At 39.9% G+C, this 15,992-nt stretch overlaps 1 protein-coding gene across 4 annotated transcripts in view; it reads left to right on the forward strand.

Moving 5' to 3' along the window:
• Positions 1-15,992, forward strand: part of PPARGC1A (PPARG coactivator 1 alpha) — a 291,632-nt gene that overhangs the window by 186,788 nt on the left and 88,852 nt on the right. For 2 of the 4 annotated variants that reach the window (XM_064487778.1, XM_010991048.3), the window contains exon 2: positions 11,011-11,190. In XM_064487778.1, coding sequence (XP_064343848.1) covers positions 11,011-11,190 — 180 coding nt within the window. Of the gene's footprint in view, positions 1-5,874; positions 6,052-6,942; positions 7,059-11,010; positions 11,191-15,992 lie in introns of those variants that run through there. The other 2 variants (XM_010991047.3, XM_010991049.3) reach the window with 2 other exon arrangements.

Raw genomic sequence — 15,992 nt, forward strand, 5'->3', positions numbered from 1 at the left:
ATCACAGAAAATTTTAAAAAATTACAGACAGACACATATACTCACATACGTACCCAAATTAAAAGGAACACAATGTCACTGGCCACTATTAACACCTGGTTATACTTTCTCCTTGTTCTTCTTCCTCGTCTTTCCTTCTGAGTGTATATATATATTTATAAGAAAATTTGTTGTGATTATAGTTTTTTCAACATAATTTTAAACCTTAATATATTTTGAACATTTTCTCATTATGCCATTAAATGTGTCTTACAACAGGTTTTTAATGATAGCATTGAATATACATACATAATGAATATATGTGTATGAATATATATGAGGTTTTATATATATAGTGCTCTATAATTTATTTAACTAGGCCATTATAGTTGAGCATTTACAACAGCTTTAAGTTTTTAATAAAGTAAATTATGTAGTATCGACTATCCTTATACCAAAAATCTTTGCACACACACCCCTGTTATTTCCTTAAGATGAACTTCTGGAAGTAGAATTTCTGGATCTACAGGGATGCCCAGTTTTAATTTTTGATACATACTGCCTGCTTGTCCTCTAGAAAAATTTTTACTCACTTGTAATCCTACCAGTAGTATTTGACATCTATTTTGGAGCTGCTAAATGTGGAGGTCAATCTTAGAAGTGGTCTTCTTGATTAAAAATATTTCCTCAAAAAGCCTGTGTCTAGTTGGGCTAGCAAATATAAAGTTAACTTTTATATAAGACATCACAAAATTTAGCTTAGACGTTAAGCTAATTTCTTCCTAAGATGAGAACTTACTTTCTTTCTACATCCCCTCATTTTTAGATATATATTAACTTTTCTAGAGTAAAATTCAAATACCTAAGCACTGGAAAAATCTGTTACAGAAACAAAAGCAAAATAACCAAAATGCTTCCAAGTCTTATCTGGTGGGATTAAAAAAAAAAAAAAAAAGAAAGAAAGAAGGAGAAAAAGAAAAAAAATCACTTATTTAACTCTTCCATTTTGAGAATTCTTGAAAATACAAGTTTGTTCTCTAAAATCAAAAAAACTTAAGCTTATTAGGACCCAAGTTCTAGAAGTACCAGGGAGAACTATTTTATCAACAATTTTTTTTTTAATTTAATAATTTGTGTACCCAGTTTTCTCTGACCCTCACCAACTTCATTAGGTGATAAAAATATCTTTCTTCTAAGTGAATTATTATGTTATTGAAGTTCAATAGCAGATTAAATTTGTATATACTACCAAATTTAATAAAATATGATGTGCTTTATTTTCAGTTTCAGTAAAAAAAAAATTGCTAAATAATCCTATTGTACATTTCTTGTTTAAATAATCAGTAACTCACTGCATTATAGATGAATTAACCTGAAATAATAAAGGAAATGAAAATGTCTGTAGATATACAACTACAGCAGAGTTAAGCACCAGACAAAATCAGGTTTTAACCATCCTTTTATTATCTTTTATCTGTGGGCCTAATAAGCATTCTTCTTGTTTTATGTTTAGATGGGTCCAATTGACTGCAATTAGGATTAATTTTCATATTATTTTTTCTGTTTTAATGTGAAAAATGCCAACAGCAGCTTTTGAGGTCCGTGGTAAAATAAAGGCTGACTCAGTTGCATAGAGCTGGTCTACAGAAGGTTTTATGGGAGATGAGAGATGTGTTGCTTAAGACATCACTGCTTGCTTATTTTTAAAAAGTAAAAATAAAATAAATAAATGAATGTTAGGAGGCACTAAAGCTGTCTACTAATTTTCTTCAATTTTTTTCCCAAAGGTGCTTTGTGCACAATGACATGACCATGGCTGTTTTGTAAAATAAGACTTCATTTTAGAGTGTTTATAAGCCAGAGGCCTTTGTTATACCCTGCCCTGCTACCAACTTTTGTGCCCTGCACAGTCACAGCTTCAAACATGTCCTGGAGGCTCAGAGCATGTGCTCAGACCCTGACATGGGGTATCAGGATCAATTAGCCCCTCTAGGAATTAAAAGCAAGCAATTGAATGCCTGTTAGCAATGATTAACTTTAAAAATATTAGCCATTCTGGGCAGATCCTTTTCCTTTCTAGGCAGGCAGCATTCCCAGGAATGTTGGTTTCCAGTTTAGTAGACAAGTCTCTTGGTTATAAAGTTGCCTGGGGGTACTTTGCTGTGCTTTTGATTTGGAAATGAATATTATTCTTATGTATGAAACTTCAGTTCTCCCTAGAAGGGTTTGCAGACATCTCTTCCCTGTATGCTCTTTTCAGCTGCTATCTAAATCCTTGCTCTGCCTTATTTTTCTCTGTTATAAAGTAGGGACACAGGTAATCTTTACTGGGTAGTTTTTAGGACTAAATTATTTAAAATGTAGTATGTAAAATGCTAATCTCAGTGTCTGGCCCGTGTAAGTCTGCTGTCTGTTTTCTTCTCCATTTTTCTCTCTTGAGAAGTTTCAGCCTTAAATATATTCGCATGTAGCTTATTGAAAGCTTATGAAAACAAATGAGCAAAGATATTTATACTAGTCGCTCTTTACTTCTGAGTTCTCACCTATATACAAGAATGAGGCCAAAACCAATTCTCTCTGCTGTTGTCTACTTGGGTATTTGAGTTTGATTGTGTTTATTTTTTAGAAGTGGCCATTGTCTGAAATATGGATAGTGGGAAAAGCCTGTGATCTGGGGCAGGAGTAGGGAAGGAAACCCAGAAGTTAGGGACTTTGTCAATTTTTTTTTAATAGAATTGAATTATTCTCTTGAAGGTTTATTTTCTCCCCTGTTATCAGCTTTAAGGATAGACTCTCTTGTCTCCACCAATGCTGGAGTCTTGGGAAACGTTAACAGAACTACTGAGGGAAGAAATTCCACTGGGGTGGAATCTAGGCCCTGTGTAGATATGGAACATTATGGACACTCCACAGATGTTAATAAATACCTTCTTCTATTGTTAGGACAAAATGGGGTTGACTTGGGTGTGAATTTAATGGTTAGTGAAAGGACCTTTTACCTAGAAAGGGTGTGTTTTAAAGAGCACAGGAATCTGGATATTGAGCAAATTAGCCTTGTTTATTTTATATCAAATTTTTCTCCGTTTTTAAGGTCTGTCATCTCCCCAAATTGTAAGCCTCCTTGTGTCCATGACATATGCCTCCTTGGCAGTCCTTGCAGTACGTTACTGGGGACACAGTAAGGTTTCAATAGATCCTTGTCAATTGAAACAAAACATTTGGAACTCCTGGAAGCAGAGTTGACGAAGGGGTCAAAAGAGGGCTGCAGGGAGGAAGGAAGAGGAACAGTCAAGGCAGAGTGGGTATTAAGTGTGGAAACCTCCTGGGAAGCCGGAGAAGACCGAGGTTGGTGAGCAACAAACAATTTAAGTTCTCCTGAGAGAAGAAAACTGGACAGAAGAGAAATTTTAATCTGAAGAGCTAACTAACCAAGTTATAAGACCTCTAAAATATCCCTCTCTTTAGAGTTGTAATTTTGAGATTAAAAAAAAAAAAGTGGAATCTACTCTAATTTGTCCCAATAATCTATTTATATTTTTATTTGAACAGTAATAGAAACTTGAGGGGAAATTTGCAGTATGCTGTAGTTTATAAATCATTTCAATGTTTTGACCCCTAACTAACCCTCTTTGTAATGGTAAGGAAAAAAAAGCAAGCATATATATATATATATATATATAAGAAAAACACCTCTGGTTTCAATGGATGTACTGATTTGATCAAGAAAAAGTGAAATGAGGTGGTAAAAAGACAAACAGGAAAACCCCAACAACATAAGATGAGTGGGTTAAGGTATCAAAAACAATAATGCAAAATGTTCCAGTGTAAAGAACATCTCTAAAAGATGTGAATAGGATGTGTGTGTGTGTGTGTGTGTGTATATGTATATAATGAATACCTAGCATTCAATGAACACAAAAGTATCAGAGAATAACACGACCCAGGGATCACCTGATAATAAACATCAAGTCTCCTTGGTCAAGTGACCAATATTATTTCACAGTTGACTGTGTGGAGGGTTGAGCCAATGACCTTTGCCCTGAATTTAATAATTTACTGTAGTTTTACATTAAATCAGAATATAATTGGGAAGAAAATTAGTGTTTCTTTGTGGGGAGTGCAGAGTAATGCCGCTAATTGCATGTATAAAAGCCTTCCCGAGGTTGTATTTTCCTGTTCTTTCTTGATTTAGAAAATTAAACTACGGTAATTTTCCGCTATTTGTAAGAGGGAAAATGTACCAGTGAAATGTATTCAGCTAACTTAAAATGTCAAAGCTTTTGGCCACCTTTTTATGTCCAGTAATGACAAACTGTCAATTTCATCACATTATTCAGGAATATACTAGCAACTTGTTGCAGATATCAGAGTAGACAAATCTAAGATATGTGTGGTCTGAAAGAGGAAACAGTCTGGTGTTTTTTGGTTTTTCTGTTTGTTTTTCTTTCTTTCACTTTAATATTTGAGCAACTTTATAGTTAGAGCAAATCACTATTTTTTTCCTTTTAAAGAGATGGACAATAGAGAATTCATTAACTTAACTTTAGTGGAAGAGGAGATTAAATTAATAGTGCTTTAGAATTACTTTTTGATACCTGGGGAATTTTTTTTTCAGATAATTTATAATCAGGTAAAAGAATAGAGCTGATATCCAAAGTGTAGTGGGTAAAAATTTTATAAAAACATGTATATTCACAAATATACATACATGCGTACATCACTCTGGATCTTGGAAGGGTTAAATCAGACCACGGTGGTGTAATGGGAAGTGTCTTTCGGCGTTGTCTAGTACCTTGAGTTTGTTATGTATTCAATACGTAGTGTCATCATAAAACAGTTGTGCCTGCATTAGCCCTCATTGTCTCAGGCTACAAGCTGAAAAATTTTAAAAATGAAAAAGCTCAAGAAATGAATATTTCTGCTAATGGCATGTCGGTATTTTTCCCTTACTCCACGGACATTCTTGGTCTCAAACGCAAACTGTACAACCCAGGGCACTAGGGTTGGAATCCAGTGTTTATTCAAAAAGGCACCCTAAGGCAGTTAGAGGAAATGCTACATGTATGGGGGGGCGGAAAAAAAGGCAGCCGGGAAACTACGCTGATCTAGGCAGAGCAGCACTGACTGTATTTGCTAACACTTGTTCTCTGAGAGCCTATGAGAGAAATGGAAATAATCAGAAGGAACCTTAAAGGATGGGATTTTCTTGCTTGTTCTCCTTATATGGAGCACAGCAAACTGCAGTAAGACTTCGGGAGCTGGTATTCCCTACTGCCACGGGCACAGCCGATTTCTGGGTGGAGGAGTTTGTTTAGACCGTAACAAATATGGGCTGTTTTGTTGATTAAATAAGCAAAGCAAAAAGAAAAGAAAGAAAAAAGTATGCCCCCTTCTCTGCTTTCAAACACTTCCCCCAATTAGAAAATATCTCATAAAAATGCATCATGTGATAAGATCCTGCTTTAGTCCCAAACCGAGTCCATTTGGATGTCTTAGAATTTGAGTCCTTAGGGAGTACACATTTTAGCTGAGACTGGAGTTACTCTGTCATGAAACAGGGAGCTTTGCCACTTGCTTGTTTTGGAAGGAAAATAAATTAAAAAAAGATTGCAGGGGATTTTAGTTATTATATGGCCAGGGCTCCGTTTAGAGTCAGTGGCATTCAAAGCTGGCTTTAGTCACAGCATGATGCTCGAAGCCTCCAAAAGTCCAAGTGTTTCCTTTCTTTCTTTCCTCTTTCTGTTTTTTTTTTTCTTTTTTTTTTTAAGCGTTACTTCACTGAGGCAGAGGTCTGCCTTTGAGTGACGTCACGAGCTTCAGCAGCAGGCAGCACAGGAGAAGGGAGGCTGGGTGAGTGACAGCCCAGCCTACTTTTTAATAGCTTTGTCATGTGACTGGGGACTGTAGTAAGACAGGTGCCTTCAGTTCACTCTCAGTAAGGGGCTGGTTGCCTGCATGAGTGTGTGCTCTGTGTCACTGTGGATTGGAGTTGAAACAGCTTGACTGGCGTCATTCAGGAGCTGGATGGCGTGGGACATGTGCAACCAGGACTCTGTATGGAGTGACATCGAGGTGAGCTGGGGCTGGGCTCGGCACTGCAGCCAGGACCGAAGCTTCCCTCGCGATGCAATTATTCCTGTAAGGGGGGAAGGGCTTGGGCTTGGGCGAGGAGAGGAGAGGAGGCAGAAAAGTAGCCCGGGCAGCAGCTTTTGGAAGGGAATCTCTATCTTATCTCAACTCCAATAAGTTTGCTATTTTAAGGTGGCTCTGAGATACCTTGAGCAAATCAAAGCTTAGCTGCTGTCATCAGTATCTGTTGCAGTTAGAAACTCTTTCCATGTGCCTTTGGCTCTGTTTCTACCCATATGCAATATTTATGCTCCAAGATATTGATATGAATCAGAGGCTAAAGTCTTTCCAGTGGTGTTTAGTGGCCTGGTTGGAAAAATGCCATTTCTATTTATAATAAGATAAAGATAAAAATATTAAAATGGATGTGCTCAGATATAGTCAGTTTTGACTCTAGTCTGGATTTTTTTTTTTTTCTTCTCTCTCTGTTCATCAGACAGAGAACTCACAAAATCCTAAATAATCCTGCTGGGCTATTTTAGATTGCTTTTCCCACAGAACAAAAAACAACAAAGCTGATTCCTTTAAAACTCCTGTATGTGGTTGAAAGCTTTGGCCGGCAGATAAAAAAAATATATATATATATATATATGTATGCCTTACAGTGCAAGGTTTTCCATTCGCCTCGGTGGCAGGGAAGCCAATGGTTAAATCTCTCTGTACCACGGAGAGCTGCCTGAAGCCGGAGAGAGAATAGAGTTTATGCAGGACGGTGTGTGGAGCTGCTCGCTGCTTGTGTAAAAATAGACGGCAATACATCAATTCCAGCCTCTGCTGGCTACAATTCATACAGGGGGAAAAAAAGCGAGCTGGTTTCCTCGTAATCTCTGGAGTCTAGAGTGACTAGCGGGGGGGACGGAGGACCGTGGCGTGTTTGCATTCAACACAATGGAATGTTCTCGGAAAGTTTGGCCAACTTGGGAAACAAGCGAAACTTTCTGTGGACTCTGGTGAGATGGACCCGAATTGAATTGCAGGGAGGATCTGGGCGGCTAACAATGAATCTGGCACAGGGCTGGGAGTGCGTCCTCTGGGAAGCTGGGGGCACGTAGGGTAAGGGGAGGATCAAGGGCTACACGTGATTTGATTAAATAAGATGTTCATGTGGTGTGGCGATACACATCTAAAGTGAAAATAATTTGGCCGAGGCCGTCGGCGAGTGCATTTTTCCTATCTAGCGAGGCATGCCCTGGATTCTTAACTCTTCGCTGGGTCTGCAAACGCTGGCTCCGTTTACCCTCTCTCGCCTTGGCAGATGCCTCTTTGCGGATTGTAATTGTTCTTATCTTCTTGTGACTTCTCGGTAAGGGGGACTAGATATGGATAATTCATATGGCCTGCAGCTATTATGAGTCAGGGTTCCAAGTGGCTTCAAAGTCCTCATTGTCTTCGAGGAGCTGGAGTGTCCTGTGGGTCGCTTGCCTGGCTGGGGCTGTGGGGCTCAGCTGCTGTAGTTTCATTTTTCCATCATGTATTATTCCTGATGCCGCTAGGAGTTGATTGAGGAACTAGGTCCTATGGAAATATGGCAGATTTATTTTAATCATCGGAGTTCCTGCAGTCATTTTCAAATACGCGTCAGAAGCATTGAGAACAGTGACCCTTTAATTTTGCTCTTCAAGAGGTGAGGTCTCGGGCTAATTGTCCAGCCGTGGATTGAGTTGTCCGGCTGGCTGAGACCGGCCAGTCGCTTTTCTGTTGCACCGGAGGCAGCAAACTGCTAGCAGCCCTGCCTTCCCGGCAGCAGCCCTGGGAATCACCTCCGCCAGCTAAAATATTACGAGCAGCAGGTAGCGCAGGCCGCTTTCATTTTTTGAATCATTAATGTTTGCTGTCATCCTAAAACGTATTCTGCCCTTTTGCACATAATGACAGGACAGCACATTGGTTAATAAAGGCCTGTATCCCTATGGCTACTCAGGGTCTCCAGTGCTTCAGTTTAATGAAGGTGGTGTCCAGTAAGGTTACTAAGATTGATAGGCAGTTCACATGACACAAACTCCACTAAGACTGTCACTCTTTACTGACCCCCGCCCTACCCCCTAACCCTGTCTTGACTAATTTTTTTTTAAGAAGTAAGATTCTTTTCTTCATTAATGTAATGAATGTGGCCAAGTCCACTCTTTCTTCTCTCTCTCTTTAAAATTTACCATCAATGGCACAAAAACCTCCAAAAGGTTAATGGAGAATTATACTTAATTATAATGATTCATTATCATCCGTGCAGTGAAGCTAATTTATTGTCGGCTCCTTAACTAAGAGAAAAATCTGTTGGGGTGAAATAACGTATAATAATTAGCCTTTTGTGTTTAGTGACTGCTTTATCCTCTTAAATCTTATTATAAAATTAAGGCTATGGTGGCGAAAAAGCTGTCATAGTTGCAAAGAAGCAGTAGAATGTGTCTCTGTAATTGCAATAAAGCACACCTGTTACAGATGTATAGGGAAGCAGTAAATATCAAGATGTCAGCTGAGGACAGTTACAGGGCTTGGACGGTTAAGTCTGGCATCATCCAAAGGCCAAATATAAATTAATAACAGGAACACTTGCTACCACTAATGTGTTTTAGATTATCAGGATAATGCCACATTCAGAAGCCCTGATTTTATTAGCACGTCAACATTGGCAGGAGCAAAGGCACATTTTTCAACTATAACATAAAAGCAAAAATGAGAGAGACAGAGAGTGAGAGCAAAGGAAAGGAAAGAAATCTGTGAATTACAGCAGAGTGGAATACACAAAATGGATCTGATCTTTTCAGTAGTTTTCAAAAGTTACTGAAAAATACATCTTTCTGAAAGGTTGAAGGGTTTTGAAGAAGCCATGCCCCGAGAGGGTTGTTACAGAGACAGAAGTCGCTCACCAATCGGTAGGGCGCTCTCAGCATTCCAGGACATGGGCTCTAAACGAGGTTCTCCACCCGAGGAATTTAAGCCAGACATAGAGATCCTACGTTTTCTAACTTATTTTTAATTTTTGTTGCTGTTCCTGTTGCTTGTGCTTTGTATTTTAAGGACTGTCCCTCCAATCCTAGTGGTTTTGGCACCACTGAAAAAGTTAGCGCCTGGTCTCTGAGTCACCTCGTCTTTTGCAGTGGAGGAGTTAACGCTGCGCGTTTGTGATTGGAGGACAAGCAGTGGGCAAGTGCGGAGGCTGGGAAGTGTTACACCCACAACAAAACACGAACATTGTACCAGACGAAGTCCCTTCAGCCCAGCCTCCACTTCCTTAGAAACCTTGTCAAGTATACCAATCTGTAACTTTAGGCTAACTCCGATAATTGAAAAGGAAAGTCCAATACAATGATAAGGAAGGAGATGGCCCTGTCTTTGCAGTACCTCTGTGCCTGCAACCTGGGATCCCACTGGGGCCCCGTAGTCTTAGGGAGGAACTGCAGGAATTTTCAGGCTCCTCCCATCCTCCCCTTACGAACTGCTGACTCCATTACCCAGTACCTACTTCTCAGCGTGGCGCTGACGATCACACTGCTGCATATGACCCGTGTAATGTAGCCTGCCAGGGATGACAGGGGTGCCTGGAAAAAAAAATCCGCATAAAACTTATTTTATTCAAAATCTAAATGTCAAGCAGCGTCTTCAGCTTCAGGCCCCACTGCTGCCTGGATGTGAACAAGTTCCCAGCAGCAATCCCGACCTTGGAAGGGAGGGCCGAGAGGGCATCACCTCAGAGTGTGCACCTGCTGATTTAGACCCCTCAGCTCGCAGGTGGACGAAGTCCCTGGGGCTCTGGCATCATCAGACCCCTGCAATCGGAAGTTTCCGCAGGGTTCTTCACAGTTTGCAGTGATGAATCAGCAGTCAGATAGCTGGTCTGAGGTTAGAAATCTACCTCATTGGGAAGGGGGTCCACTTTCCTTAAAAAAGCCACAGTATGAAACACTTAAAAGACCACCTACTCTAGGCAAGAAGGTGACAAGCAGTCCAGTCACCATCAAGGATATTTTAAGCCTCTCAAATATATTGAAATCATTTTTAAAACTCCAAAGGGGAAAAAAAATAGTTTTTGTGAATTCACTTAGAGCACAGTTGAGGCATATATAAATGATGAACAAAAAACGTAGTTGTGGTGTGCCCTACTGGTTTTTCTTTTCAGACGTCAGATGATGCCAATCATTTACATACATACATACACACACCCACACACCAACACACAAGACTTGCAAGTTACACATAGTGAAAAATACAAAGGGCATAAAAAAAAGATTTTTGTTCTTCCTCTCAAGGATCTTGCTTTTGACCTGTTTGAAATGAAGTTCAGAGGCTCATGAAAAAAGATTTAAATAACAATTCAACAGAACCATAGACAAGTTAAAGGACTTTGCATCATTAGTTGCTAAATGAATTACACGGATTATAATGGTTAAAGGGAGAATGAATGGAGAAAGTTTTCCTGGTATAGTTCTTATATCCTATTTTTCATTTAGTAATCATTTATTTTGTCTTTATTATGTGTGATGACAATTCCAAGGTGAAATCAAATTTGTATCCGTCTCTCAAAGGAGTTATACTCTGAGGATAGAGTGAAATTTTGCATTTGTTAATCAAAAAATAATTTGAAACTTGGTAAAGTGTTAACTATCAAAGAGGTGCAAGCAAATCTAGTTGATTTCTAACCGGGTGAATCCGAGAAGGCTTCATGGAACCGTAACATTGACCAGGGATTTAGAGGTAGAATTTTGGATGGAGTGGTTCGGGCAAAGTACCCTTTGGGAGCAAAGTGAGTTAAAGAATTTAGGGTGTTTTTCTGGTGACTAAAACCCTGGAAACCAGCTTTGGTGGTGTCGTTGAATTAACCAGGCTTAATTCCTATCACATGCTATTGCAGTTTAATAAATTCCTGCAGTTAACGAAAGCCTTTTTCCCCCCTCCTACCTCCTGCAGTGTGCTGCTCTGGTTGGTGAAGACCAGCCTCTTTGCCCAGATCTTCCTGAACTTGACCTTTCTGAACTAGACGTGAACGACTTGGATACAGACAGCTTTCTGGGTGGACTCAAGTGGTGCAGTGACCAATCAGAAATCATATCCAATCAGTACAACAATGAGCCTTCGAACATATTTGAGGTAAGGATAGCCCTTGGTGAAAATTCAGTTCTCGTTGAACTTGACTTGGGCCACACTAACATCCTTGGCCTGGAAGCGTAACGAGTTCTTACTTTGCTGTCACCAAAACACTTTTTCCCAGACTTAGGCACTTCCTGTTTTGTGGAAAAATAATATTTGGAAAACAAATGGACCTTTTATTTATTTATTTTTGAGAACCAAGGCCCTAAGGACCCACAGTAGAGTACACCAAACTCTGTTGAAAGACAAAGGGACTATGGAAGAATGAGTTACAAAGAAGAACACGTGTCTAAACCTCTTTATTCCTGTCTGTTTCTCACAGAAAATGACACCTCATGTAAATTCATACAAAATATAAAAGAATGCATTCTGTTTAACCAAGGTCTATCTTGTGAAGTAGGTGAGCAACTCGTATTATTACGGTCGCATTTTTGATTATAACTCCGATTTCTCTATGCTATGGAACCTTCGAAACCCAGCTACTCTAATATTTACTTACAAGTGAGTCAAAATTAATTTACCTTTTGGCAGTGAGAATTCCCTCCCAGACTCTAGACTCTTCATCATAAGCCTACCCTATAAGAAAGAATGCTAATCTGCACCTGCTAAAGGGTTACTTTGAGAAAAGAAGTTCTTTCTCACAAGATCAGTTCTCATTTACTTGGAGATAAATAGTTTCCTGTGGGACAGACATTAAGTGGGTCCTCTGGCAAGTGAACTGAATAACGATTGTCCAGTCAACTTGTTTTCAATACGACAACCACCAGCCCCTCCATCACCATCTAACATTTTCTACCTACCATGTGCCAGAGTCCATACAAAGCACTTTAAATGTGTTTTTTATCCACCAGCAGAGACATTTCTTATACTTCAGTGTTATTTGGTTGAAATCTCGAGTCATTAAGAAAGCCAATTTTACAATATTTATTGAGTTTTTCCAGCACCCGGCACATAAAAGGCACTGAATAAATGTTTATTGAGTCATTAAGAAAACCAATTTTACAGTATTTACTGAGTTTTTCCAGCACACAGAAGGTGTGGAATAAGTGTTTCTTGAATAATGAGTGAATGATGGATATAGTGTGTTCGTAACAGTAATAATAATAAGAGATTGGCCAACATTTTGGGACACTCTTGGCTTTACGGATGCCGCTGCACTCATCCCTCAAAGCAACCTGTAGTTTAAGTACTATTCTTATTATTCCCATTTTACATATGCAGACAACGAGTCTCAGAGAGGCTAAGTGATTTTCCCAAAATCACACAGTTGATAAAGATGAGGGCTTTGAACCCCAAAGTTATCTGACTTCACAGTCTATTATCATTGATAAAAATAGAATAATGCTGAATTTGGGTGACAGCCATCCTTTACAAAGACATATCAAGCTGCTTCTTTGCTCAATATATTTAAAAATAGAACAGAATCTTTTCTTTCAGTGTTGCTTGACATGGGAGCAGGTATATAGCTGGTGAGCCGAGGTGGCTCTAGGTTCTGTCGACGGCCAAGATTTATAATACGTCTGGAGCATTAAGTGGGTCTTAGAAGAGTGCTTAAGGCAATGGAGTTAAGGCTGGGGAGGAGGAATCAGATGCAGGAAACACTGAGGGTTTGTGGTTAGTTATACTTTCCCAGGCTTCTCAGCCGGGTCCTGGAAAGTTCATGCGAGGACTTGGCTGGTTCGAACTGGTAAATTGAACATTCCTCATTCAGTACACTTGTCAGGTTACAGGCCCATTTTAAGTCATGCTGCATTAAATAAACAGTACTTGAAAAAAATGTCCATCTCTATAGACCTCTTATCTAAAAATCTCAAAATCGGCTATTTCGTATTGGGTGAGTGCCATGTATTTTGTAGAAGATGGTTAGGGAATAACTAAAAGGTGGGGGAAGGGGTGGCATGGCAGTCAGTGCCTCCCTGGTGGGCTGGTTGCAAAAAATACAACTTTTTCCGTGTCTTTATGTCCCCATATTTCGTATTGTGGCACCTGCCTGAGGTACTTCTCATTTACACCTTTGGGAGACTTAGTCCAGCAACTAGTTAGGTATCTCTAGGTGCCCAGGCTACAGAAAGACACCCCCTTTTGTTTTCTAATGTAACTTTCGACCCCTGACAGAATTGTTTGCAACACTCTAAAACGCAAGGTTTATGTCATTCAATCTCTCACTAGGTCTTTAAACCAGAGATTCTCAACCAAAGGCAGTTTTGCCTGCCCGGGGATGCTCAGCACCGTCTGGAGGTATATTTGATTGTTAGGACTCGGGGCCGGGAGATGCTCCTGGCATTTAGTGGGTAGAGACCAGAGATGCTGCTAAAAATCCTACATTGCACAGGATAACTCCCCACAACAACGAATTATTTGGCCCCAAATGATAACAGGGCTGAAGTGAAGAAACCCTGTTTTTTTTTTAAAAAAAAAAAAAAGTCACTGAAATTCCTTTTTAGAAAACACTAAAGATGCATTGGTCAGATTCCCGAGAGAGAGCATAGAGTTAGGATACAGGATATGAAGAATTAGAAGCTGTGTAAAATTATCGAGATGGCCAGGGTCTCGGGACTGATACGTCCGGAATTCTCTCAGTGGCGGAGAGCAAAAGTGACTGTGTAGATAAATCCCCGTGACAGTTTTCTCTGATGTCACCAAACCTATTCCTCTTTGTCTATGCAAAGGGTGAGGCCGTATGTGGCAATTCTCGTCGTACACACGGCAGCAGAGAGCTTTCTCAGCATTTGCATACAGCAGGGCTGCCGCTGCCCTGTGGCCTCCAGCGTTAAACTCAGACATCTTTTCTCTAACAGGGGTAAAAAAAAGTGTGTTTTGAGCATAGGTAGAATTCTAAAATTGTATCTTCCCCTCTTCCCCTGTGAAAGCTCCGTATGCACCAGCATAACCCTTGAATGGCGACGGCTTTTTGCTCCTACCAAAGCTGCCTTTCCCGGAGGGCTTTTTTTTTTTTTTTTTTTTTTTTTTTTTGCTTTTCCCAGTGCCTGTGACTTTAAACCTCTCACAGTGGACTTTCACCTGTGCTCCCTCACTTTCTTCCTGCCTCATCGCATTTGCGAAGGCCTTGTACTTGAGCAAGCCCAACAGTCACGGTCTCTGCCACCTCTGATCTGCCAATAACAAGCATTATCTCCCTCCGGTTCCCAGAATAAAATAAGGCACCGAGGAGTTAAACCCTTTTCCCTGAGTTAAGGAGCACATTGATGACACCGCTGGAAACTGGCCACAGGATTTCTGAATTCTAATCAAAGCAGGAAGAAAGGGGTACTTAGAGTTACAGATAGGATTGCAGAATGTTGAGATGCTGGGAATAAGTAGGAATTTCTTCCTGTGGCCTCTTCCACACATTGGAATCTAAGTTTAATTTTTATTAAACTTAAGAAGAAGAAAGGATGAGATTGAATGTCACAATTTGGGAACCGGTGTCTCCCTGAGTGGGAGCAGTTGTACATGCTGGTTGTGTAACTGGGCACGCAAACAGCGATCTCTGCTTGCACAACCTGTGTTTGGATGTGTAAATGCAGGTGACCAGGTATGATTCAGAAGCCACTTAGCAAAACAGGACATGAGGCCTATAGGTACAGCTTCCAGTGAATCTGAGCCATGTGTCAGGAAAACAGGATGCTGTCCCTGGACCGGCTGGTAGCAAGATTTATGTTTCAGAATATTGCAACACAACTTCCTTCTCTCTGTTGCTTTGTGCATTGTTTGAAAGAGGAGAATAAAGAGCTACTTTTACAGCACGGCAGCATGTAAAGCTGGGTGGCAGGGGGCTCGGTTAAATAGCACATTGGCTCTGCTGGGACCCTGTGGGCCACCTTGTCTCTGCTTTATTTTAACCTCTGCTTTAGTGCCTCCTTGATTCCACTGAATGGGCATCTTTCATTCATTGGTCTGTTACTTCTGCATGCAGCTACTTGGGGTTCTTTAGAACACGGTGAGTGAGAATGTAGCTGTCTCTAGGTCATTATTCATAATACGTCCTGAAGCGTGCCTTTGCTAATGGCGAGAGAAGGGCTCTCAACTGTGGCCAGCTTTCACGTCGGGTAATTGCTGGAACTCTCAGGAAGGTCTGATATTGCAAACTTTTGCAAAAGAAGAAGGGTGGTTTCCTGTTACCTGTCTGTAAGGTGTCCTGTTCTATACCACCAAAGGAATGATGGGTGGAAGCTCTCAAGAGTATTTGATCATTCTGGTGGGAATATAGATGATTTTACATTTTTCCCTTTGACTTTCAGTTATATTCTATTTTTTTTTCCTAAAATGGGCATATAGTATATACTTATGAAAAAGTTAAAAAACCAAATCTTGGCTATTCAAAAGACTGTGAGCATTTTGGGATTAGGGAACCAGCTTGTCTTGTTCACTGAAATTTTTCTAGATGTTTCCTTAGAAAACAGGGGAAAATACCTACTCGATAAATAATTGCAACCTAACGGGTGAGTTGACCACCACATATTTATTGATGGTGCAAACTGCGTTAGGTCATGTGAAGATTACATATAAAGTGCAGAAGACCTATTTCCTAAAGAACTTTTAATCTCGTTTAGGAGAGCAAATGGTGAAATGAAAAACAATTAGCAAATAATGGAAGACTGCGTATACAAATATACATATATATGTATATGTTCATATATTTCGGCGACTGGAGAACAATGGAAGACTATATATTCATGTATATGTGCACAGGTATATTTATAAACATAGGGTTTTATATATATATATATAAGCAATTGGCAAATATTGCAGGACTGTGTGTATGCACATATACATGTAAATGTCGCCAAGGCTGATAAGAG

The sequence above is a fragment of the Camelus dromedarius genome, chromosome 1 (assembly GCF_036321535.1).
Source record: "Camelus dromedarius isolate mCamDro1 chromosome 1, mCamDro1.pat, whole genome shotgun sequence".
NCBI classification, from domain to species: Eukaryota; Metazoa; Chordata; class Mammalia; order Artiodactyla; family Camelidae; genus Camelus; species Camelus dromedarius.